The sequence below is a fragment of the Anabrus simplex genome, chromosome 7 (assembly GCF_040414725.1).
Source record: "Anabrus simplex isolate iqAnaSimp1 chromosome 7, ASM4041472v1, whole genome shotgun sequence".
NCBI lineage: Eukaryota > Metazoa > Arthropoda > Insecta > Orthoptera > Tettigoniidae > Anabrus > Anabrus simplex.
Window position 1 is genome coordinate 206,847,542 of NC_090271.1, and position 26,297 is coordinate 206,873,838.

At 41.2% G+C, this 26,297-nt stretch overlaps 1 protein-coding gene across 1 annotated transcript in view; it reads left to right on the plus strand.

The window, feature by feature from the left end:
• LOC136877474 (ribosomal protein S6 kinase alpha-5) overlaps window positions 1-26,297 on the plus strand; it is a 202,203-nt gene that overhangs the window by 75,193 nt on the left and 100,713 nt on the right. Inside the window, exon 3 of the mRNA XM_067151539.2 lies at window positions 644-862. Within this exon, the coding sequence (XP_067007640.1) occupies window positions 644-862 (219 nt within the window). The remainder of the gene's footprint in view (window positions 1-643; window positions 863-26,297) is intronic.

A 26,297-nucleotide genomic window follows, 5' to 3' on the forward strand; every position in this document is an offset into this window, starting at 1 on the left:
CCACAAAGGACGAGAAAATTAAAGGCCTACATACGTAGTACCGTCGGGATCGGAAGAGAACAAGAGTTGACCAAGGGAGGTTGGTTAGGATAGATAAGTGAGGAGCCTAGTATAAGTAAGTGGAAAGAGTTTCAGGATTCCGCTAAGGGACCCGTGGTCGCCAACCCACACTCCCAAGTTCGGATCCGCTAGGGCCCCTTTCAGTCGCCTCTTACGACAGGCAGGGGATACCGTGAGTGTTATTCTACCGCCCCCACCCACAGGGGTTGGAGAGTAAGTTCTGAGGAATGAGACTACGTGGACGTTAACAAACAAGGTGAATTAATAAGTTATCTTATACAAAGCTCCTTTCGAGAGACCCCACTGAAGTCTTTGGGTAGAGCTATCTTGGGAATTGTCCATAAGCATGCTGTATCAGGACAGCTATGAGACACAACAAACACGAAGTAGTACCTCCTTCATATGTTAAATAGTGATTCAATTGCTCGTATTATTCTGAATTAAACACATTCTAGATTTTATGGGACTCGCAGTGGGGCAGTGGGTTCCCACTTTCTCATCTAGACGAGGAGACTTCTATTTAAAGCCACTTATTTGTCTCTGAATTAAGTTACTAATTGATCATTGTTTGTTTTTGTTTCAGCTTACGGAAAGGTGTTTCTTGTACGGAAGCGTGGCGGTGTTGATGACGGTCGGTTGTACGCCATGAAGGTGTTGAAGAAGGCTACGATCGTCCAGAAGAAGAAGACTACGGAGCACACCAAGACTGAGCGACAGGTGCTGGAGGCTGTTAGACAGTCCCCATTTCTCGTCACCTTGCATTACGCCTTCCAGACTGACGCCAAACTACACCTCATCCTTGGTGAGTCATATTTGCCATCTTAAACTGTCGTTCTTTACATATGTAATTCTAATTGCTAACCTTACTACATGAGGTTATCTTACCTTGTTTGTACACTGTCGAAAAATTTGAAAAGAAACTGTATGAAGTCCCTTACTTTTGTGTGATCATTATTCACGTGTGCGTGTGTTTGTGTGCAAGTTCTGTGTATCAGTTTTTAACTTACACATCAGGCCATCGTTGCGCATTATATTAAAAACATAAAGCGGTAGCATAACCAACTTAAGCTTGAAATCATTAAATGCTGAAAGATTATAATTCCGGTTCGTACAGCAAAATTTGAATTGAAAAAAGGGTTCTCATGAGCGTTCGTGCTCGTGAGCACTTTTCTACTAGCATGACGAGAGCATCACGGTGATCGCGAGCACCAGGTTGAGAACGCCTGTCTTGTGGAATACCTCACATTCATGTGCCAGTGCTTCTACTGAAGTTAGCTCGTCGTAGAAAATTGCAGGTGCCAAATTTCTATATTCGACTGACTAGAAATGTTAATTGGTAAAACATATCTCCTTCAAATTTGTTCGAGTTTTGTCTTCCCATTTGTCGTAATAATCTTGGCCAACGTCAGAAACCGTCTTGTATTGTTAATTACGCTTAGGTAATATTTCACTGATGCGAAATAAAATTATAGAGCAGGCAAGACTTTGGATGATGTATTTTACTGACATTTAAAACAAATATATCAATATCAAATTTAAAATATAAAAATTAGGTTGAGTAGGGAGGCCTAATAGGGTCTATAATAATTACTAGTGATACTAACCATTCATTACGATGGCTTTCTTTTCTGTACTTAAGTGCCTAAAACTTTAAAGCCTTATATAGGTACTAAAAAATCCAAGCACTAGTGCAACCAACCGTGATCCGAAGCGCAGTATGTTCGAAATTCTTAGATTTAAGATATAATAAATAGTGATCCGAAATAGAGTGCATTTAATTCCTTCAAAGTGGAGTTGAGAGTTATCCAAATGTGAACTTTTCAGTGGGAAAGAACCAAACAAAAAGAATCACTTATTAATATGGCAATAAATGCATCTGCTGTCCCGTGTTTATATCTTAAGAGCACTCATTGTTTCGAAATATCCCCTCATGCCAGATTTTTTTCCGATTCCTTGGTTGGATAGCGTAGTGGTTTCCAGTTTAGAAAGTTCCAAGTTCAATTCCGGGCCGAATTGGAAGTTCTCGCGGCGTTTGGTTAATTCCTTTGGCCCGGAGACTGGGTGAGTGTTCGTGTCCTTAGCATACATCTTCATTTACAGACAACACTTCACACTACCAACAACCACAGAAGCTCGCAATACTCCATACATCCCACCACGTAAATTTGGCGTCAAGTAAGACATCCAGCTGTAAAACTGGTCTAAATTCACATGTAGTGCCGACCCCAAATAATTGGGAAAAGGTAAGGAAGATGATGATATGGCAGGTGTTCAAATTATATCCTCACAATTATAAGTTGACTCTTCACAGCTTGTGAAATAAATGTTGTTTATATATGACATGAGTGGGAAGAATGTTATTATAGGTTGTTACATAAGTATCTATTTCTATTCAATGTGTATTATCATACAATCCCCCTCTCCCCGTTATCCTCTACTTTAATATCCACCACGAACGCTGCGTTCAAAATTAATTATTAATATTTTAATTAATGGCCATATTTGATATAATTCTGTACAGAAATCTCATAATTACGTAATGGTGTAACAAGCTTAAAGGAATAAACGAGCATTTCATGTTCATAAATTATTTCGTGATCAATATAGTGAAATAAATATTCGTGATACTGAAAAATGAAAACCTACAACCTGTTTTCCAGTCATTGACCGGGTCAGCAGATATAGGCTATTAGTACGATGGGCTCGCCACTCCCAAAGTAATTTATTAATGACTGATAGATGCTATGAAATGAGAATGGATAGTGTTGCTGGAATGGAAGAGGACAGGGAAAACCGGAGTATCCGGAGAAAAACCTGTCCCGTCTCCGCTTTGTCCATCACAAATCTCACATGGAGTGACCGGGATTTGAACCACGGTATCCAGCGGTGAGAGGCCGACGCGCTGCCGTCTGAGCCACGGAGGCTTATTCGTGGTACTGTCATGCAAAAAAAAAAAAAAAAATCTTCTCTGCTAGACTAGTCTTTTAGTATTCGAGTTCAATGACTCGGTACCACAAAGCTTAAGATGCGTGCTAAATACTATTGTGGTCGGGCAGTTCACTTTCTGACCTAAGCTTGTTAATTTCCATAACAGGAAACACGCGTCCAGGTATATCACGATACGTATTATATTCTTTGGGGGAAAGGCTACTACTGTCATTGTTAATGTACCTAAAGGGCTTGAAGCAAATATTTTTGTCAACGGTTTGTGCTAATGTGTTTGATTGGAATTATGTAAGTTTGGAGTTTGGAATTTTTATGTTTCCCGGTTTTACAATATCAACCATGAAGTGATGGAATCAGACAGAGGTGGACCGCCAGTATGGCAGATGACAGAAAGAACGTCGAGGTGATGTGTTTTTACGTCCAGATGAAATTTTCCATTAGGATAAATTATGTCGGATTAGAAGTCTCAGTGGTAATGAGATACAGTACAATCCGTGCCCCTGTCAGCATGTATATTTCAAATTAGGTCACAACCTTGGACAATTCGATCATCGCTGATCCTAGCTAATAATAATAGTAGAATAATAATAATAATAATAATAATAATAATAATAATAATAATAATAATAATAAATATCAATCTGTTGTTATTCCATGTTGAAATTAGAAACACTTGACTCCTTGGACTGTATGGAGTGTGTTTCAGTTCATTCACCACAAGCTGTTTATAAATTTTCCATACCTTGACGGTACATCAAATCGGTTTTTCCAAACCGCGGTAATATGCACTAATTGATATTTATTTTTCTTCAACTCACACAAGGATAAACTTGACAGAATGATTTTCATTATTCATATTCATACGACAAAAGATGAATCCTTTCAGTAAAATTGACTCCAGAAGATTAGAGGATGCGTTTCCCGTATATTCAGAATGTGTTGAAATTAAGATATGTTGTTGGTTTACGGATAATCGCTTGCAATCAGCACTAGAGTGGATATTTCCAGAACATCAAAATATAGATAATTGTTTCAAGTTATATGAGTAAATACCTCAAATAAGAGGTGGGGGGGGGGGAGGATGCTATGGTGAGTGGAAAATAAATTAGTGCTTGGAGCTTCCGCCCATATCGTTAATACTTGTCCTCAGTTCGAGAACATATTGATGAAAACTGTTGATGTAATTACAGAGTCGTAATGTATTTAATTAGTCTAATTCCATCCATCCACTGGATCGGGAGATAACACTGCACGTTGCAACGAACCATAGAAACATTGAAGAGGGGAAGAGTAAAATACCATGTATAGAAATTCTCTCACCTCAGTTTGTTCAGCACTTGCAGTCGAGGAGATCAAATATTTTAAAGAAATTGTTGATGCGGCTAGAAAAACTAATATGTGACAGTGATAATATTTCAGCTTAGAACTGTGACCAAAAAGGTTCTGTCATCGAAGGTTCAGTATTTGCATGATTTTCGTCCAAGTGATACATGTGCTGCGGGTCAGTATTCTTCCCCTCAACATTGTCACATCGGTATTTTCATGCGCAACAACGAAATCTTCTATTACGAAAGATGATAGCACGGGACGTAGTATACAAATTATGACGCTGACTCTTTAGTCAAATAGGTTGCTAAATCCTTTTTAAGTGTGAAGAATTGTATGTAACGAACTATTCATGTCAATTTACTTCCTGTAGAATATCTTGAAGACAGAAAATGAGTTTTGTAGTACCGCAAGAAACGAACTTTCTTAGGGTTGTATTTGACGAGTGAGTTGTCACGTTCCACAATACGTTCGCGGAGTCGTTCTAAGCCGAGGAGATTGTAATAAATGCAGATTAATTGGAAATGTGTAGTACTAGGTCGTTGGCTATGTTGCAGTCCATCGTAATGAGGTGCCGATGATATCAGTTGAGAGACTAATTGCTGCTGGTATTCAGCCACCGTGGAGCTGTGAGTGCGATTACCAGGGTTAATTAAAGAGAAATACAGCTGCAAGCACGTCGCAGCTCATGTTATCTCTTCGTCTACTCGACCCCCTTCCGTAGTTACTGTCTATACCGACGCTGTTCATGTGTCTTGAACTCTGATTGTTGATTGAGACGGCCATCCTTTGAGCGAACAGATGCTGCTCAGTTATCTTTCGGTAATGTTGGCAGAGCGCTGGCCTTCTAACTCCAAGTTGGCTGGTTCCATCCTGGTTCAGTCTGATGTTATTTGAAGGCACTCAAATACGCCATCCCTGTGTTGGTAGATTTACCGGGTCAAAATTCCGGATCCTCGAAAATCGCAGAAGGTGAGACGATGAACCAATAACATTAGCAATGTTAGGCAAGTTCATACTGAATGTTTGGTTTACTAATTATAAATCTAACACTTTGTCAAATTTCAAAATCAAATTGAGAACTACATTGTTCGAAGATCCGCTGTCCTATTCTCGGTGTTAATGCGATTGATGATTGGGCTATGGAGGGTAACAGACACTCTACACGGAACAAACCATTTTAAAGTACTTGAATATAACTGGCATAATTTCTTAATGTTATGGATAAAGTACTGTAACGTCATATCATTCATCCCTTGACTTAAACAAGTAATTTAAGTAATCGAAATGGTCTGTAATTTAGTTGCTCTTGAACCGAGTGATATCAAAGCGAAGTAAGCAAGTTTCCATTTAACATTACATATAGTCAGACAGTTTTAAGGCACGTTTTACGTGCGGTCCGTACCGTATTGATGTGACATTTGATTTCTAAATTTTTCCGTACATTAACTGGAAATCGAACGACGGTTCTCTTTAACAAAGTATTTTAATCAACCCGCAGAATCGATGTACAATTTTGTCTTCGTTATCCCTTATCATTCTTTCCAAAGGAAGAGAACGTTGTTGTTAGTAAAGCCTGAGAGTATTCGTTCCATATGGCTGCTGATGAAATACACTAACCAGAATCACATGTTACGAGAAGTCTTGCTTCTTTTATATAACGTTCGAATGAAGCATGCTGCCTGGTGGTCGTGGAGCAGAGATTTCAGCCAGATGGTGTAACAGCGGTGCACGTACCGATTTTACTGTATCCACTACTTCGTATAGAGCGTGATCCAGTTCCCATCGTATTTGTAATAATGACCATTTAGAAAATAAGTCCTTACCAAATGCCTTTAAGTCTAGGCTTATATTGCCTGATTTTATAGTAATTTGCATGGTCTTAAGAAGGAGTGCTACTATAGAATATTTCCTGACTTGTGTACAAACTATTAACCAAACCTTTTATCACTAGAAACACTACTTTTTTGTCTAAAACTATTCTTTTGTTCAGTTTTCTGAACCTCTGTGGCATTTTATACACTTACTGAGGTATTTTTTAGATATGAGCCACATATATTTTAATTTACGTTTGGGTTGTACATTGTTCAAGCATGCAATTTATGTCTCTGATAGTTCACACTAGGGTAGCTTGAGGTTCGAAAAATCTAGCCTGCGTGGTAACTATCCGTAGATTAGCAGATAGGTGGTTTGAATTCAATCGACGATTATTCTTAAAATTAATTTTCCTTCATTCCCATTTCAGCTCCATGTGAATAGTGAGAGAGTAAATTTTCAAGCCGGCTTCTTTCTCAACAATATATAAAGTCATGGCTCTACAGGTTTCTCTCAGTCTCCTCAATACTAAGTGGGATTGAGTGGTTAGTTCTGTGCCTGGTCACCATTCCCTCCCCCCCCCCCCCCCGCGAATAACGTAGAAATAACCTAGTAGTAATTTGTTATAGGCTTAATGAATCTCGTAACTGCATGCCTCTTCACAAATGGAGGTCTCGTTTCTAAATTACTATACTTCCTAACAAGGAATCGAAACCAATTCTTTCTGACCAGGCAGCCTCCTTACAATTGTAAACACGAGAACAAACGTCATAATCTTACATGTTAAAAGATACAAATTGCACATCCAGTATGCACATAAACCATTGATCACGATATCTAAAGCCCTTATAGGTCCTAAATAATAATAATAATAATAATAATAATAATAATCAACGAGCGTCTTCTCTATTATTCTTCCTCATTTGCTGCTTTAATTTGCTGATTTCTTCACAATTCCATTGTTTGTTTGCGAATATTTAAAAATGTTCCGCATTAACCTCTTCGAATAATTAAACTGAAGAATTGAAGTGAAAGTGGTTGTTAGTGCAACTAATCCGCAATATTATTTTAACTTTCTCAGAAATGAAAGCTTGGAGGGAGTTGGAAATGTAATGACATTTCAGAGTCAAAGAGGCATGACATTTTATTTCTCTCAGGAGAAAGCATTACCTAAGTTTCCGGAAGAAAATCAATTGGGGATTTCACTTCTTATAAACCTGAATGATGATTAATAAACACAGTTAAATTAAAACTCTTACCGCTCTTCATTTTTCTTTTAGGAGTCCCAGTGGAGGGTAACGGGGTGTGGCGTTAGCGATCTTCACGCAAATTAAGCGCCGGACATGCCCTTTTTAGGGAATACAAGTAGCAACTAGTATTAAAATGAAGTTATAAATGCTATCGAACTGCTTGCTGTAGGGAGTAAATGGTTCGTGAATTCACGCTTAATTATGATACGACATGCCTGCGTATTAAGAGGGAGACTGGGGGATCTGCCTTCGGGATCCGAGAGACGAATCATAGTAATAACTGCTGCTGTTTTGAACATAAATCTATCTCTGTATCTCACATCCACTTTGTTTGGAATTTGAGGTGGTATTACAAGTGGCTACATTACCAAGGCGGTAAAGACGCGTTCGGTTCACCAGGAAGGACATGGGATTCGATCCTCCATCAGAAAGTCTGAAATCTAGAAAGGAGATTTCAACTTATGCATAGGCACATGGCCCTGGGGTTCACTCACCGTACACCAAACATGGGTATCATGCTAATTCCTGAGGGCATAGAGCTAACCACTCTTTCCCGGTTAGTGCCAAGGTCACAGTAGTGGAACCTTTTACCTTCAATTCCTCCAAGGGCCATGCCCTACAAAGGTTTTGCGTTTGCTTTGCTGGTGTTGAAAGTCTTTTTTCAACGACATCACGAATGAGTCCTGCAACTTTAACTATGATACGCAGTTTTAAAAATTAGCGTACAACGGATCAGGGTTGATAGGAAAGGTGAAAAGAGGCATTTTTATAATTCACCTATTGTTACTGGGCCATTAGTTCCAAGAGATTCCATACTACACTGTTCAAAAAATTTAGAGAAACATGTTTTGTAACGTCTGGTACGTGAACGTTAATTTGGTATATGGGGTTCGAATGGTCGTACAGCATACCTTGAGACCTTAGCTACTCAAGGTATGTCAAATCGAACTTATACTCTATCTGAAAGCCATGCATCACACTATCAGCTGACCCCTCAAAATAAAGTGAATAGCGGTGCGTCCGTGTGTCGTCGTGAGGTACACAGACTACTGCCGTTATTTGAACACTTTGTACGTAAGCCAGCACATCCCAAGGGACATCTTAACAAGGTTCAAGTCGCATGGGCCATCACTTTGATCCAGGAAGGATGGACTTTACGTCGTGTTGCTGCGGATCTCAATGTCTCAGTTCACAAGGAGGGTTGGACCAGGTCGTGGACGCAGGACAACCCCGCAGGATGGCCTATATCTGACCATCTGTGCGTTGCGACGTCATTCAGCAACTGCCAGAGAACTGCAACAAGACCTCAGGAGGATCACTGGAGTCACGGTGTCTGACCAGACAATAAGGAACAGGTTAAGAGAAGTATCCTTACGACCCAGACGTCCTGTTCGAATGCCCCGTTTAACTCAGCAACATCGTGCAGCTCGCCTTCTGTTTGCCCGTACCCACGTCAACTGGCAACTTCGCCAATGGAGACCTGTCTTGCTCACAGACGAGTCCAGATTTTCCCTGACACAGCGTGATGAACATCAAGGTGTATAGAGACGCCGTGGTGAGCAGTACATGCCAAATTTTGTCCAGGAAGGCGACCGATTCGGACAAGGTTCTGTGATGATGTGGGGTGGCATCAGTATTGATGGCCGTACACATCTTGTCGTCCGTGGTAATCTTACCGCTGCGGCGTACATCGAGCATATACTGCTACAGTATGTGTTGGTTGCTGCATACGGTGTTGGCCCTGAATTCGTACTCATGCACGACAATGCGAGGGTTCATGTAGCATGCATCACCAGAGCTGTCTTGCGAGAACTGGACATTCAAGAGATGGAATGGCCAGCAGTGAATCCCCGACCTTAATCCCATCGAGCATGTGTGGGATAGGCGTGATAGAAGTGTTCGTGGGCGTCCTGTTCCACTACAGACTCTCTAAGACCTCGAACAGGCTCTCATTGAAGAACGGGAGCTGGTACCGCGACGTGACATCCGTCGACTTATACGGAGCATGCCACGAAGGTGCCAAGCTGTGATACATGCTCGTGGAGGACAGACACCATACAGAAGCTCTGCAACTGTGATAAAAATCCACCCTCGAGGACTGTTATCACTTTGTTTTCGCCCTTATTTGGACATTTCCGTTTGTGTTCTGAAAATGAACGTGAATCCATCGATGTTATTTTGTATACTTCAACGGTAAAGAATACAGCTTTAGTTGGTAATATATCTCGGTGTGAGGTATTGTTTTGTGGAGCATGGCATACGTTCAGAAATATGTTCCCCTAATTTTTTTGAACTGTGTATAAGTAACTATGATAAGACTGCCAATTAGATTCCATGGTCTAAGAGTTAGCCTCACGGCTGGTTACCCTAGATTTGATTCCCGACACTGCAAATTTATCCTCATTAAGGATTAGAATGAGGCACGCTTAGCTTCACTCGAACTCCACTCTCGGCCTCTTCAAAAGCAGTTATCGGTGGTTTACTACTTGAGGTACATTATACCGTAACTAAGCCTACGACAACTTCATTCCCAATCCTAGCAGCAATTCATTACAAACTCACACATGTACTGCCACCAAAGCTACACAGCTGATGTAAGCTTATATAACAATTTTTCCCTCCTACTCTTTCTCCTATTTACGATGCCCCGACCATCTAAAATGAAACTACAGTACAGTGTCCTGTGAGAACATGGTATTATATCAACACAATATCGGTGAATTATTTTCACTTTTTCTATGTTTGTATGTATCGTAGTAAGGAACCACCTGTATTTCCATTCGATGACCTCAATCCCGCTGGTTCTCCTACCATCGCCGCTACCCACATTACAAGCCAGCCCGCATCCCAGCGCAACGGGTTGGCCTACTTTAGCATTGGCAAGCAACCTTTTCGAACGTATTTATTTTTAAACATCACAAATTGATGATCCCCATGGTGGAAAGTGCTCTTATATGCTGAACATCTTCATTAACTCGACGACTCACTAAACGTCAAAACACGACGGAATTGAACTTGGGGCCTCGTATTTCAAAACTAGTATTACCTAGAACAGCTTCAATAATAACTATCGTCTTCAATAAGTAGGTCATTATGTATTGGAACAGTAAACACATGCTTACAGTTGTGCATGGAACATATGAGCATCTTTATTCTTGTTCAGTAAGTTTACATAAACAAATACCAGCAACTTAGTCTAAACTAGGCCGTTCTGTATAGTTCCAGTATACGATCTGTCCTATCTGAAAAAGAAAATGTTGGTTACATTTTTATTGTTAAGTTTACATAAAAGTTGTACACAAGTTTTGCCAAGTTTTGAGCTAGTTTCGTTCACCGTGCAAAATGTTTGTATAATATCTTTGTGATCCACCCACATTATTGTATTTTCATAGGTAAATTTGAATAAGGTAAAACTGTCCTTTTCTTAGGGAAAAAATTTATCCTGTAGTTTTCGTCCAAATGGTCTAATGTTAAGCACGTACCTCAAATGCGGCGAGTTAGGATCTTCCTGTCATGTATAGGTATAATTTAAAGATTGGGAAAGAGGTCTCGGAACTTCCAGTGTATTGCTTTCCGTTCAGTTGCTGTCACCGAAAATAAAATCGCAAACCAAAATATCAGTACTCGGGCAGCAGAACTTTGTATACAGACCACTGTTCTTTAGAATACCGAAATACATTCCAATCAGGATATTTCAACACCCGCGCTAGAGAATTCTTTTTGGTCATTTATTAAGTGTCTTGTCGTTTCCATTTCAAGTCCAGAAAAACGACAGATCTCAACCTTCTTCAAAGCTCGCGACTTTTGTCTCTCAGATCCTGCTGGATGAAGATGGCCGCTATCGACAAACCTTCATAGATGTTTCAGGGATTTTACTCCATTATTTTGGCATACCTCAAATTGTTTTCATATTACATTCTGTAACCATGGAATTATCTTTGATTACTGAAAATGTAATATCACAATTATAAAGTTAATAGCCTATATATGATAGTTTCTTCACTAGATAGGGCATAATAATAATAATAATAATAATACCGAGCTCGATAGCTACAGTCGCTTAAGTCCGGCCAGTATCCAGTATTCGGGAGACAGTGGGTTCGAACCCCACTGTCGGCAGCCCTGAAGATAGTTTTCCGTGGTTTCCCCATTTTCACACCAGGCAAATGCTAGTGCTCTACCTTAATTAAGGCCACGGCCGCTTCCTTCCCACTCCTAGCCCTTTCCTGTCCCATCGTCGCCATAAGACATGTCTGTGTCGGTAAGACGTAGAGCAACTTGCAAAAAAAAAAAAAAAAAAAAATCTTACAAACTACCTTACACCCATTTATTTAAACGTACGAAGTACGTAGGCACGATTCTGATTTGACCGGATGTTTAAGACCGGATACCCTTCCTGCTGTCTCGAGCTGTTTTTAGTGAAAATCCCACCCAAAGTCGCTGGAATTCGAACCTGGGACACTGAAGTTGGGAATCAAGTTGTTTGATTATGCGTCATTGTTCCCCAATAATACTACTATCTCTTCACTAGGCTACTTGGTTCTTATAAATAGGAGAGCATCGATTTCTTACATGAAAACTCTAACTAATCTCTGAAGCTTAGTCATGAAGTTCACTTTTCAGTACGGACACAAACGTTTCGATATAACCCGTCGATTTGTTTAAAAAAGAATAAGTCTAAATAAAACAGTTTATTGATGGGATGTAATTGCCTTGCTTCACTCTGTGCTATCCACGATGAAACAATGATGTCGTTGACAGTGCGCGTGAGTCTGAATGACCTCATTATTAATACACGCGTCTCTATTTTCTTGGCTTCATCTCGCGGTAAACAACAGCGCAGTGAAACTGGAATAGAGTGGATTTCACAATCACCATCTAGAATTATACAGTCCACGAAATGCGGGCTCTTTTTCATTCTTTTCAGGTCACGCGTGGAATTATGGGATTTATGGCATTGTTAGCCTATCCTTGTAATAATACGTGCGTCGTAAGCCTAAGAACGATTTTTCATTTTGTCTGTATTTAAAATTTTCCTATCAAAATTTTTGTCATTCAATCTTAGGAACAATCGTTGTGGTCACTTTTAAAATAATGAAAAAAAAAATAATGAAAACCTACAACCTGTTTTCCAGTATTTGACCGGGTCAGGGATGTAATGAATGAATCAGATATAGGCTGTTATTACGATGGGGTCGCCACTCCCAAAGTGATTTATATTAATGAGTGATAGATGCTATGAAATGAGAATGGAGTGTGTTGCTGGAATGAAAGATGACAGGGAAAACCGGAGTACCCGGAGAAAAACCTGTCCCGCCTCCGCTTTGTCCAGCACAAATCTCACATGGAGTGACCGGGATTTGAACCACGGAACCCAGCAGTGAGAGGCCGACGCGCTGCCGTCTGAGCCACGGAGGCTCTTTTAAAATAATATATGTTGATATATGCGTTTAGTGTTATGTTGTTATGGCTGGCCTCGCTGTCTGGGGGTAATTACCAGGAAGTCTCCGGTTTGATTCTCGGCGAAATAAGATATTTTTACTTCAATCTGAGGGCCAATTGGAGGTTGACTCGGCCTACTTGAGAGCAATTGATGGGTCCGGTGTAAAAAAAAAAAAAAAAAAAAACTGTGTGTATCCATTGATATAAATGTTCCCATAAAATTCATATGTAGACTGAACATTTCTTCTCTTTTCCGCAGCACATACTACTTAAGCAGACCTCTTATTGCAGTATATATACTGAAAATGAAAACCTACAACCTGTTTTCCAGTCTTTGACTGGGTCAGGGATGTAATGAATAGGCTATTAGTACGATGGGGTCGCCATTCCCAGAGTGATATATTAATGAGTGATAGATGCTATGAAATGAGAATGGAGAGAGATACTGGAATGAAAGATGACAGGGAAAACCGGAGTACTCGGTGAAAAACCTGTCCCGCCTCCGCTTTGTCCAGCACAAATCTCACATGGAATGACCGGGATTTGAACCACGGTATCCAGCGGTGAGAGGCCGACGCGCTGCCGCCTGAGCCACGGAGGCTTCTGCAGTATATATACTGATTTTTCATAATCATACTGTGTTCAGTCCTCAGCCCGAAGGCTTGGTTGGATCTTCAACAGCTCCACCATTACAAATCTTAGATGGCCTAGGCATCACTGAAGATACGTACTAGGGAAATTAGGAGTGATATAGTTTCCCGTTGCTTTCCTCACCGAGCCAGAAGTTGCTAGTACTTATCAGTCTGCCAAGTCCACTGAAATGCATGCACCAACCGACCCTATGAGCAACATTTTCACACCATTCATAGCAGGGAATGGCATTACTAGCATCGCTCATACCTCGATACTACTGATAGTATGAGCTAAAAGATGGGGAAGAAACCGAAGGTATTCAACTTAGTTAAGTGTCATGTGCGGTAAAGTCGTTCTAAAAATATTATTTACTCCCATTAATCATTCTCACTTTCGGAGGTGGTATAATTTTATATTCCTCCTAAGAAATACGTGCACTGTCAGTGTTGAAACTTGGATCTTTGTTTGCAGCTGGAGCGAGGTAGCTTCAGGAGTCACATTCTTTTCGCACAAAATCAAAATGTGGGTCGACTCCCACCGCACTGTATCTCTCTAACGAACTACTCTCTTCCTGCACCAAAATATAAGGCGATTTTAATAAACACGAAGCCCCGACATTTGTTCAGTACGCACTCTGCCAATAAACTTGCGTAATGCTGGGCTCAGTAGTTCAACCTCGTACGTAAGAACTCCAGCGGGACAAAATTCCGGGATCTAGGCGCCTCTAAAAGCCGTAAAAGTAGTTAGTGGGTCGTACAACGAATAACAGTATTATTAAATTTCCTTGTCTCTGTTCATTTCAGTAATGTCGAGCAGCGTTTAGTAGAGTTTGTAGTGAAACTCTTTCTAACAGCATTTTTTCTTCTTTTTTTCTTTTGCGTAGGCCTATGGCTTTTAGTGCCGCGAATCTCGGAGGACATGTTCGGCTCTCCAATTTTATTTATTTATTTATTTATTTATTTATTTATTTATTTATTACCGAGCGAGTTGTTCGTGCTGTTAGGGGCGTGCAGCTGTGAGCTTGTGGGTTCGAAACCCATTGTCGGCAGCCCTGAAGATGGTTTTCTGTGGTTTCCCATTTTCACACCAGTCATTTGCTGGGACTGTACCTTAAGGCAACGGCCGCTTCGTTCCCGCTCCTAGGCATTTCCTATCCCATCGTCGCCATAATACCCATCTGTGTTGGTGCGACGTAAAACAAATTGTAGGCCTGTATATATGTTTGTTGACGGCGGATGGAGAAAGAGCAAGCCCCATATACGCAGAAGTGTCCCAATCTCCGTTTATTAAATGCAAGTTACTATACATAATAACATCTGCGTATGTTACACATATAACATATTCCACCGTAGCATTGGTATGTGCGAGTGGTGGTGATTACAGTTTTAAGATGAAGTATAACTAGGCAACCATCCTCTGTATAACACTAATCAGAGAGAAAAATGGAAGGGATCCTACACTTCAAACACTAAAGATATCGGTCAAAGAAAGACAAAGGCCACGAAGGGCGTGAAAACGAAACTCTCTCTGCCTAGCTGTGTATCGCCGTGTGGGGGTGTTGTCTTTGGGTGTAGGTGTAATTGTATGAGTTGGTAATGGAAAGTAAGCGTCCGTGCCATTGAGAAAGGAACCATCCCGGCGTTTGCCTAGAATTGAAAATGGGAAACCACGGAAAAACATTTAGAGGATGTTCGAAGGGGAATTCGAACCCACCTGTCTCCCGAGTACTGAGCTAACAGTCATAAGTAGCCGTGCCACAATGGACTGAGCTAACCTGGTCGGTGGTATAGAAGTGCACAGTTTTACTGCCAAAGTGTTGACATACTACCTCTATGTATTAACTAGTCGAGAAATCTATATGATAATGAGCTGCTTCCTTTCGGTCTACTTGAGCTAATGTCGTGACTTTTTTTCACCAATAAGCCAGGATTTCTTCCACTTCCTGCATGTAATTATTCTCTTAATGATAGTTTTGTTGCGGTAGCAACAGAGAGGAATTTACACAGCTCGCGGTCAGGAAAGATAACGGGGCGTTCCACTCCGCGTTCGACTGTAGTTAGCTGTCTGTAGTGCCAGAATAATAGCGGCTCCAATTTAACTGTCTAGGTCCACTATTCGACGCCGGCCCCGTGGTGTAGGGGTAGCGTGCCTGCCTCTTACCCGGAGGCCCCGGGTTCGATTCCCGGCCAGGTCAGGGATTTTTACCTGGACCTGAGGGCTGGTTAGAGGTCCACTCAGCCTACGTGATTAGAATTGAGAAGCTATCTGACGGTGAGATAGCGGCCCCGGTCAAGAAAGCCAAGAATAACGGCCGAGAGGATTCGTCGTTCTGACCACACGACACCTCGTAATCTGCAGGCCTTCAGGCTGATCAGCGGTCGCTTGGCAGGCCAAGGCCCTTCAAGGGCTATAGTGCCATGGGGTTAGGTTAGGTTAGTTAGGTCCACTATTCGCCCCAATACCAGTGGCTGCGTGATGTAACGCGGTATCGACATTGTTTTCTTGTGGTTGATGCGTTGATACTTATTTCTTTCCTGGCACCTTAATGTACAGCATGTTCTTAAAGCAAATAAATATAGCTGTTGATATGGCTGAAAGGTATTTAGTGAGTTATGTACAATATGTGCAATTTAAATTTGACAAATGCGAAGGCCAATGCCGACTTTGTCATGCGGTGCGAGATTAATTGCTGTCATAAAAGGTACATTTCTTTAAAATTCAACTTCAGAAAGACTAATTTTTTTTCCTAGTTGCTTTACGTCGCACTGACACAGATAGGTCTTATGGCGACGATGGGACAGGGAAGGGCAAGGAGTGGAAAGGAAGCGGCCGTGGTCCTAATTAAGGTACAGCCCCAGCATTTGCCTGGTGTGAAAATGGGAAACCAGGGCTGCCGACAGTGGGGTTCGAACCTACTATCTCCCGAATACTGGATACTGGCCGCACTTAAGCGACTGCAGCCACCGAGCTCGGTGAAAGACTAATTAAAACTAGGAGAAATGTGTAGGCCTACTCTATAGTACATGTGTTTATTTATATATTTATTTATTTATTATAAGTTATTTTTTTAGTTTGTACGAATAACCCTTAAACCAGTTTGCTCTATTTCTGTGTGCGAATTAAACATAAGACCGCACTCGTCTAGTTGTCAAATGTCCACCAGCTCTCCTACGCTGCAATCATTTGAAAATACACCTTGTCTATAATTTACGATGATTATCTGTACCTTGTCCCAGGAGTGTATAATATGCTGTCGCTTTACAGCGGAATGAGGCCAGATACACTTTCAGGAAGTCGTGATCCGCAAGAGGCCATGCGTCGTGATGCGCAGGCGCACTCTGACAACTCTTTCATAACCTCACTTCCCGCTGTACTAACATTCGCGATCCACACTTCTTTTGTCTCAGCATTGACACAAGTCTACAAAGGCGCATAGTGTGAGAGCGCTTATCGCAGAATTTAGAAAACAATCTTTACACATGGAGCATTTCATCGTAAATAAAAGTAAAATAATGTTATCTAATTTTCAGATGTTATTGCCCTAAGCTCATACTGGCCCAGGGATATGATTTTTATAAGAGAGATTGTAGACTACCCGGTCTCAGTGGTGGAAATTGTGAGTTCGTTTCCAGCCTTCATCAGTCGTTTACGAGAAACAATGTCATGACCTAACAAACACACAGAATATTATTCAGAGACTCAGTGCAACTTTCGAGTTGGTTGCAGCAATAGAATAATCTGCAAAATCTTCAATAATAGCACTAATCTTAAAAGGTCGCCTAGCGGGCGAGTTGTTCGTGCGGTTAGCGGCGCGCAGCTTTGAGCTTTCATCCGGAAGATAGTGGGTTCGAACTCTACTGTCGGCAGCCCTGAAGATGGTTTACCACGGTTTCCCATTTTCACACCAGATAAATGCTGGGGCTGTATCTTAATTAAGGCTACGGACGTTTCCTTCCAGCTCCTAGCCCTTTCCTATCCCATCGTCGCCATAAGACCTATCTGTGTCAGTGCGACGGAAAGCAAATTGTAATTTTTAAAAAAGCCGCCTCCTTGAAATATTAATGCAATAGTTGTCCATACTTGTGGGACAACATATATAATTATGCTGTATTGTAAAACAGGTTAAACCGAGCTCGATAGCTGCAGTCGCTTAAGTGCGGCCAGTATCCAGTAATCGGGAGATAGTGGGTTCGAGTCCCACTGTCGGCAGCCTTGAAGATGGTTTTCCGTGGTTTCCCATTTTCACACAGGCAAATGCCGGGGCTGTACCATAATTAAGGCCACGGCCGCTTCCTTCCAACACCTAGGCCTTTCCTATCCCATCGTCGTCATAAGACCTATCTATGCCAGTGCGACGTAAAGCAAAAAAAAAAAAACCAGGTTAAAGGGCTCAGTTGATTGATCTGTTGGCCTGCAGGTCTTTACGTGTGTTATCCACGAAGATGCATTCTACTGGACAGTAAGAAATCTGAAGGTAAGACTTAACAAATTTGTTTCCTTTTACGAGACATGATTGTGTGCTCTGGTGCATACATAGCATATTCTAATCAGGTTACATGTAATCAATTTACGGGGTTTAGCATGCTGGTTGTGAACTATAGCCCCTACCCTCTAGATTTTGTGCTTGGCCACTCACAACTCATTAGAATATTGGATTCGGTTAGCCCTTGTCTTTCCCTCGTTTCATATTGGCGTAGGTCGAGGGTTGCACTACGAAAACGCCTACAATTAATTTTGTGGATTTAAAACTTCTATCTCTGATGGGGAGGACAAGTAGGACATCGTGCAGTTAGAACAGAGAGGATTTATTATTCACTTCTTTAACGAAATATTTTTTAAATTGCATTTAGCATTGAGTTTCCAACTTATCGTTATCATCATCATCATCATCATCACTATCATCATCGTAATCATCCTTTGAGCAGGTGGAAAGTATAGTTTGCCGTTAACTGTATACTGCAGTTCAACGTTGGACATTTGGTGATTACTTCAGTGCTCATGTTTGTGTACCGTGTGATTTCCTCCACCCACGGCTCCGCGAGGTAACGAGAATGCCATTTTCCTGGTAGGGTGCTATTCAAATGAAGACCTGGTTACTTCCCCTGAACAGGGAATATTGTTCCTGAAATCGTTATTCCCGCCTCTCCCATCCCACCTGCCATCAAGGCTCGCTCCCCCTCCCTTCCCCTAGCCGACAGGTTAGGAGGGGAGCACGAAATACAGCATGGCGCCCAGCCTTCCCCTCGTTCTTGCCATGTGAGCGCAGAAGAGATTCACGGAATGTAAAAGGAAATATTCTATTTAGCTGTAATAAACTGTCTGTTCCGGGAAATCGATCCATGATGGAGTTCACATTAATTATCTTAATACATTCGTAAGCTCTTTCTTTTGCTTTTATATCATTTGTGATACCGTGTTTATCTACCTCACGTAGTTGGTATGAAATGTCGTATGGCTTTTTTGAGTGCCGGGATATCCCAGGACGGGTCTTTCTATGTGACACCCGTAGGTGACCTGCGCGTCGTGATTAGGATGAAATGATGATGACCGAGCTCGATAGCTGCAGTTGCTTAAGTGCGGCCAGTATCCAGTATTCGGGAGATAGTAGGTTCGAACCCCACTGTCGGCAGCCCTGAAGATGGTTTTCCGTGGTTTCCCATTTTCACACCAGGCAAATGCTGGGACTGTACCTTAAGGCCAGGGCCGCTTCCTTCCCGCTCCTAGACCTTTCCTGTCCCATCGTCGCCATAAGACCTACCTGTGTCGGTGCGACGTAAAGCAACTAACAAAAAAAAACGATGATGATGAAGACAACACATACACCCAGCCCCCGTGCTATTGGAATTAACCAATTAAGGTTAAAATCCCCGACCCAGCCGGGAATCGAACCCAGGACCCTCTGAACCGAAGGCCAGTACGCTGACCGTTCATCCAACGAGTCGGACACGTATTATGCTTACCTACGGGGTGTATCTGTGATTATGTTACAAACTTTCAGGCAAGATGAAGAACGGTAAATAGATCAATTTGAGATGAGGAACCGTAGTTCGGAAACGTTCGAATCAGAAGTTATTAATGATCCAAGTTGTTTAACGTCCGTCCGTTCTTAACAGACGCCGGGGTGCTTGTGTCCTGCTCGTTCACCTGATCTCACCCCACTTCATTTCTTCTCATGGGGCCATGTGAAAAGCCTTGTGTATCAGACACCTGTCAAGACTAAAGAGAGTCTCTTGGCAAGAATTCTCGCTGCCTGCGACGCTGTTCAAACTACACCGCGGATATTCGAGCGGGTACTACAGAACTTTGTGCGACGATGCCATGCTTGCATTGACGCAGAGGGACGCCATTTCGAACATTCGTTGTAATCGGAGCAGTTTGTGAAATTTTTGCAGGTAAACGAACTTAAATGATTAAAATTTTGCTTAACTTTTGACTCGATCCTTTTCGAAATATGGTTCCTTGTCTCAAATTGATTCATTTGCCGTCCACCATCATCCCTGAAAAATTGTATCATCATCACAGATGCACCCTGTATAATCCATTTATAGTATATATTTAATGCTATTTGTTCGGGGCGTCGACCTATGAAGATCTTTTGCCCCTACTGGCACCATATGTGAGGAAACTGCGTGTATTATATAAATGGAGGAAGTGTAAAGTGTTAAATGTGAGGAAAGGAACGTTAAGGACGACACAAACACCCAGTCCCCAGGCCAAGTATATTAATCATTTACAACTAAAAACCCCTGACCCGGCCGGAATCGATCCCGGGGCCGCCGGGTGACACGTTGCCCCCTACATCGCGGGGTCGGACTATAGTGTATATAGTAAAAGACTGAGTTAGGGAAGTCCGTAGAGAGTTAATTTTATTGGAGGAATGAAGTTATTACCTTTGTACTGCCCCCATTTTTCCCGAGCTAAGCCCAGCCATCGAGCGATGAGTCCCAAGGTGGACCGTTCGATCGTTGGCTATCACTTTCTAGAGGCATTTAAGGGTTGTAAGGATTGATGACCAAGTAGGATAAAAAGAAATATTAAAACAACACTCTGACATTTATTCACATAAGCAATTAAATAACAAAATATTCTTGCTAGTATTTTTCTTTAACATAACAGAGCTTTCATAATATCGGGTTTCTTCCTCGATCTAGAGTGACTTGTGTTCATATCTCCAGCTCTACTGTGCTGTAAATGAAACCAAAGAAGTAATTAGGCCACTTGCCTTTTTAAACCAAACATTTGACTGAAAGAACTAAATAAACATGTGTTCAAAGTTTCACCAATTTAAAGTTGCCTCAACACGTGGCATTTACTATGTACACAACTGAATTAGTCATCTACAATATTTAATAATGGTTAATGACGCTAACATGAACTTCAGTAGCAAAGAAAAACTGTTTCTAAAATTCTCAAAATTAATTAATTATCTCGATTATTATTATTATTATTAGCATTCAATTAACTTGTTTCATTGTAACACGATCGTGTTCTTACTAGTTCTCCACCGCATCATTTATCTAATGTTCATCATTAGCATTTCAGAGTAATGATTTTTGATTAATTATTAATGACTTATTTTTACAATGTTTTAAAGCAATCATGCGGCTGACAAAATTTCTACCTTTAATCTTTGCGTTTCATTTCCATTTAAATTAATCTTAAAGTATTTCAGATTTTTAGAAATTTACATTACCAACGTGTGAGCTAGTTAAATAAATTTTGTTACAAATCGAGTGCCTTTACAAAGTAACGAGACGATCTTTCCTTTTAAATCTCGCAAAATAAAAATTAAATTCCTTCCTAGTCTTCCTTGACTTAATTTAATTAAACTTTCCCTTAAGGGCATGAAATTATTTCTTAAGGCAACACACAACGATGAATGTGATCCGCGTCACGGCGAGTGCGCGACCAGATCAGAATTAAACGAAATTAACATGGCACAAGAGAAATATACACATTTACACACACATTCACACTAGGGAAACACGTTTTATGTACACTATTTACAACGAATCCTGACTTGGCAATTTTAGTTATGATTTTTATCGATGGTCGGGACGCGTAATGTCTCGCAAAAATAATTCGTGCACAGAAATTCTCTTACATTAATGGTGGCTAGTGATCGAAGTCATGAGTATCACTTGATAGAAATACATTTTACATATCAGCGCAAGTTCATCTAATTCATGAGATTATAATGGAAGATTCTAGTAAAATCCATAAGCACTACCATCATGTGGGCTACAAGTTGAATTTACCGCAAGCGTGAGCCTTACTCGCATTATTTTTACTTCCTACCTGTGAAATACATTCACAAACACGTGCTCCACTAATTATAATCTATCTTGCGTTCCAAATACACAAGAATAAATCAATATCACCACTAATTCATCATTTACACAATTATGCAACAAATATCCCTCAGGATAGGCCATATTCCAGACCCTTCATGAACAGAGCACATTCTATCTCACATTTAGGAATTCTACAGTCGTTTTATGGCTCACGAGCGTTTACTTCTGTTTTACCCGATCTTTAATCAAAATTATTATTATCTAAGTGATTATTACATCTACTGATTCTCCTGGAATGTCGTAAAATTAGATGACTTCATCATAAAAAACAACAAGTGATTTTAAAAGACACTAGGTTCGACCCTATTCACTCAAGATGTACACGCAAATTTTCCGTCCGGTAACTTTCAATATTACAAATAAAGTGGATTTATCGTGTGGTCAGTGATTATTAAACTTAAGCTCCTTAAGCATGGGAAGTCAGTCAAAGACAACCTACATGTCTACTCTAATAGATTTCAAAATCTCATTCACACGTACCTAGTCTACCATGACACCTTAAGAAGTAGGAAAATGAAATATTTCTAACTACAGCAAACTGATAGATCTACGACTTAAGAAGAAAGATCTCTAGTTGTACAGAAGATAGGACAGATAAATTAAATTAAAAAGGTACTCAAGTTTTTGTAGAGTTCGATTCCCGTCGACAGTCAGTTATTTCAGCATACTCCGGCCAGTCTTCTTCCAATTACCAGAGACGCCTTACATTTTTACAGCTCCATGGAGGCTCTGTGATGGATGTCCCTCGATGAAATGATGTTGGTAGTTGCGGAATTCTTCATCTTGAGATCTTCAATTCCAAGACGTCTTCGTTGATTGCTGGTCACAAGCTGTAACTGAGATGACAAAATTAAGTATCTTGAACAAGCACACGCAGAATATAAACAGCTCGTCTACACTGTCACACTTAACTTGGCTCCTAGGTGTTTTTATTCCACAGAATTCACTAATTATCAGACTAAATTCTGGTAGAACGGGCGTCGACTTGTCTTGAAATTTCTCCTTCCACGTGGTCCGGTGATGTGATGTCTCACGCAGCAAACAAGCATTAAGAAGAGCGTAAAGCGAAGAGCATTAAGCATTAAGAGAGCGATTCACTCGAAGCAAGGCCTTTTATAATTAGCCCAGGGAGGCGTGTTCTTCAGCGAGTACGGTAATTGGCTGATGATCACCTTTAATTTGCGCAGACTATTCTAGAAACAGGCTGAGTCGCGCGTGCGAAGGTAGTCACGTGGTTAGCTATAACCTTGACACAGTCCTGCCGGTGACGTATCGCACCCCTCTGAACGACAAAAAAAAACTCGTTCACGGCTCGCCACAAGTTCCCAAGTGATGTGTTGCGGCTTCAAGCAGGCAATAAAATCTTTGCTTTCCACTTGTTAAAATATTCATAAGATCGCCAATTTTCACGGGGACATCTCTCCCTTGGTTGGAATATAATTTCGTTTGTAGATGAAATTATTACATAACAGTGTCCATTACTATTGTTCCGGAAAATTGGTTGTTGAATCACCTGGTAGTAACTTAGTTGAGCTCGCGATAGGTGTGAGACTCGGAGTTCTTCGTTCCGCTCCTGGCATCCAGTAGCCTAGTCTCCCCATACAGGATGTTTCTCAAATTTTATTTCCATCTTCAGTGACTTATTTTTCCCTTTTAACAGATGGTTACACGGTGTCAGCTAGTGGTGTAGGTGTTCGGTAGAGTCTATGCGTCGACCTGTATCGCACTTCCTTCTGGAAGTTTGCTGATTTTGCCTTCAGGATTCGTTCTCTCTCTTCTCATTGAGGATGAGGTCTTTTCTTAATGGCACCTTGGCTGTGCTCCTGACTCGAGTTGTTATGTTGGCTTCCCCGAGCCTTGGCCTCTTGGTATTGAAGGCTTTCCGCTCCCACGATATCAGGGTTGGTATCCTGGGTTTGGATTGCTCTTCGCCATCGTTCGTTTTCCTGCGTCGAGTTTTGAAGGTCTTTTAGATATTTTTCCTTTTCTTCTTCTCGCCAGTCTCTCCTTCCTCTTGAGTGGCGGAAGTCCTGGTTTCGGTTCCAGCTCCTTCGGTAATCTGAGTATGGACGCTTCCTCTCGTTACGTCTGGAATATTCCCAGTTTCTAATGGGTCTATTTCGGCGTACGGGCGATCGATCACGAGGTGAATCTTGCCCTCCAGGGTTACGTTTCCACGTTCTCCCTTGGTTGACTGATTTCGATTCTTCCTCCTTATTCGTTGTTACCTGATGGATCTGAGGTTCCGAGTTTCGTCCCTGACGAACTGGTTCCTTGGACGTCATGTCTAATTGTCTTAATAACGCCTCAGCCTGAATTGCAGATTGTGTATTTGAGGCTATCATGATCCTCTGCACATCTGGTGGTAACTGTCGGGTGATCAACTTAACCAACTCGGGTTCTGATGGCGGTGAGTCTAGTTCCCTTAATTTTCTTAATTGGCTGGACAGGAAGTCCGCATATCTCGTGGGCGTAGATGATGCATATTTCCTGGCGTATAACTCCGTCCTAAGGTTGTATTGGACGTCGCTATTCCAGTACTTCTCCAGGAATGCTTTCTTGAAGCTTTCGAAATCGTCAAACGAAAATCGAAATGCGACAAACCAGGTATGAACTGAGTCTTCCAGGAATTTTTCGGTGACTCTTAGCTGCCTTTCTGGTGGAATTTTCGCATCGCGAAAGTAATCCTGCAGTTCCCGAATAAAGCCTTTCGGAGTCACGTTTCCTCTAACGTTATTGAACTTCTTGGGTTGGTCTTCGTGAAGACGAATTATATTTACTATTTGCGTCTGGCCGGTTGTATTCATTTGAGACGCATTTACTATCGGCTCTGAAGAAATGTCAATTGTATTCGCAGCGCCTGTCCCTGCAGTTGCAAGTGGAGTTGACGTCAGACCCGTGCCGGTTACACGTTGCTCCAGTAATGCCTGCTTCTCTAGCAATGAGTTGGTGACCTTGCTAGTGTTCTCGTTCTGGATTTTCAGGAGATGCATTTCATGTACAAGCTCCTTAATTCCATCCGTGTACTCCTTTCGAATCCCTTCGGTTTCAGTTTTTGACTCAGTCGTGACCTTATGTATGGCATTCATCAGGGTGGTTTTGATGGTTTTTATCTCGCCCCAACTATCCTCAAGCGACTCGTGGATATAATCCATCCGTTCCGAGGTATCGACTTGGGATGTCTCGATTTTGTCGAGAATGCCCTTTTCGACTTGTTGTAGTTTCTCGTTTAATCCAATGAATTTCTTCGCCCAAGCCGTTTTCGTAACCTTAAGGTCCTCTGAATTTGTGTCAATCTTTTCCTCAATATTCAGGAATGATTGTTCAACTTCGCCCTTGTATTTGTCGATTCCAGTTAATATGTCCTGCTGAACGTTTGCCAGTCGTTCACTGAATTCATTGGACATGCCCGCCATAGACTTGGCAATGTTTTCGTTTACCTCCTTTTTCATAGTAGCGAAATCATTCTTGACTATTACGAGCTCGCTCTGCACTGAGGCTAGCTTGCCGTTAAAAAGTTTAATGTCCGAACATATTTTTCCTAAACCTTCTTCAGTTTGGTTTTTAATGTCCGTCAACTTTTCTTCAATAGCTTCCCCGAGAGATTTTTCGAGGTTTATTTGTGCGTCACTGAGATCACTAAGTCCTTTTTCTAAGTGTACCTGAGTGTCACTAAGTTTTCTCTCTAAGTTCGCCTGACTATTATTGAGTTCAAAGAGTCCTTTCTCTAAGTTCACCTGATTTTCGCTAAGTTTTTCCTCTAAGGTTTTCTCTAAGTTAGCTTGACTATTATTGAGTTCAAAGAGTCCTTTCTCTAAGTTTTTCTCTAGGTTGGCCTGATTTCCATTAAGTTTTTGTTCTAAGTTAGCATTGATCCTCTCCTCCATTGCCAACAACATCTGCCTTAAGTCCTCCATAGTTACAATTATTCATTAAATGGCTATTCTGGTATTGGAAGGATTCTAACCGGACTACTGAAATATTGGGAATCGAACTCTATCAAATTTGTGAAGGCAGCGATTTGTCGATATCATGAAAGTTCCAAATTTTCACCAATATCGGTCGCAATTATGAATCTAACTTTAATTAATTATCATCGCAGCAAATTCAAATTTCTAATTACCAGCAAGAATTTGTTTTTAACAATATTCATACAAGTTACATTTAGCATGTGCTTATGTTAGCCACAAGGATTTGGGCGAATAAATGTGTCAGAGTCAGCCTAATTTAATTGGTCATCTGATCTTGTCAATGTCATAAACACTGGACAGCACAAGATCATTTTCGAGCTTGGATAAGCCAATCTCGAGCCCCACGCTTGGATTAAGCCATCTTAAATGCCCCCATTTTTCCCGAGCTAAGCCCAGCCATCGAGCGATGAGTCCCAAGGTGGACCGTTCGATCGTTGGCTATCACTTTCTAGAGGCATTTAAGGGTTGTAAGGATTGATGACCAAGTAGGATAAAAAGAA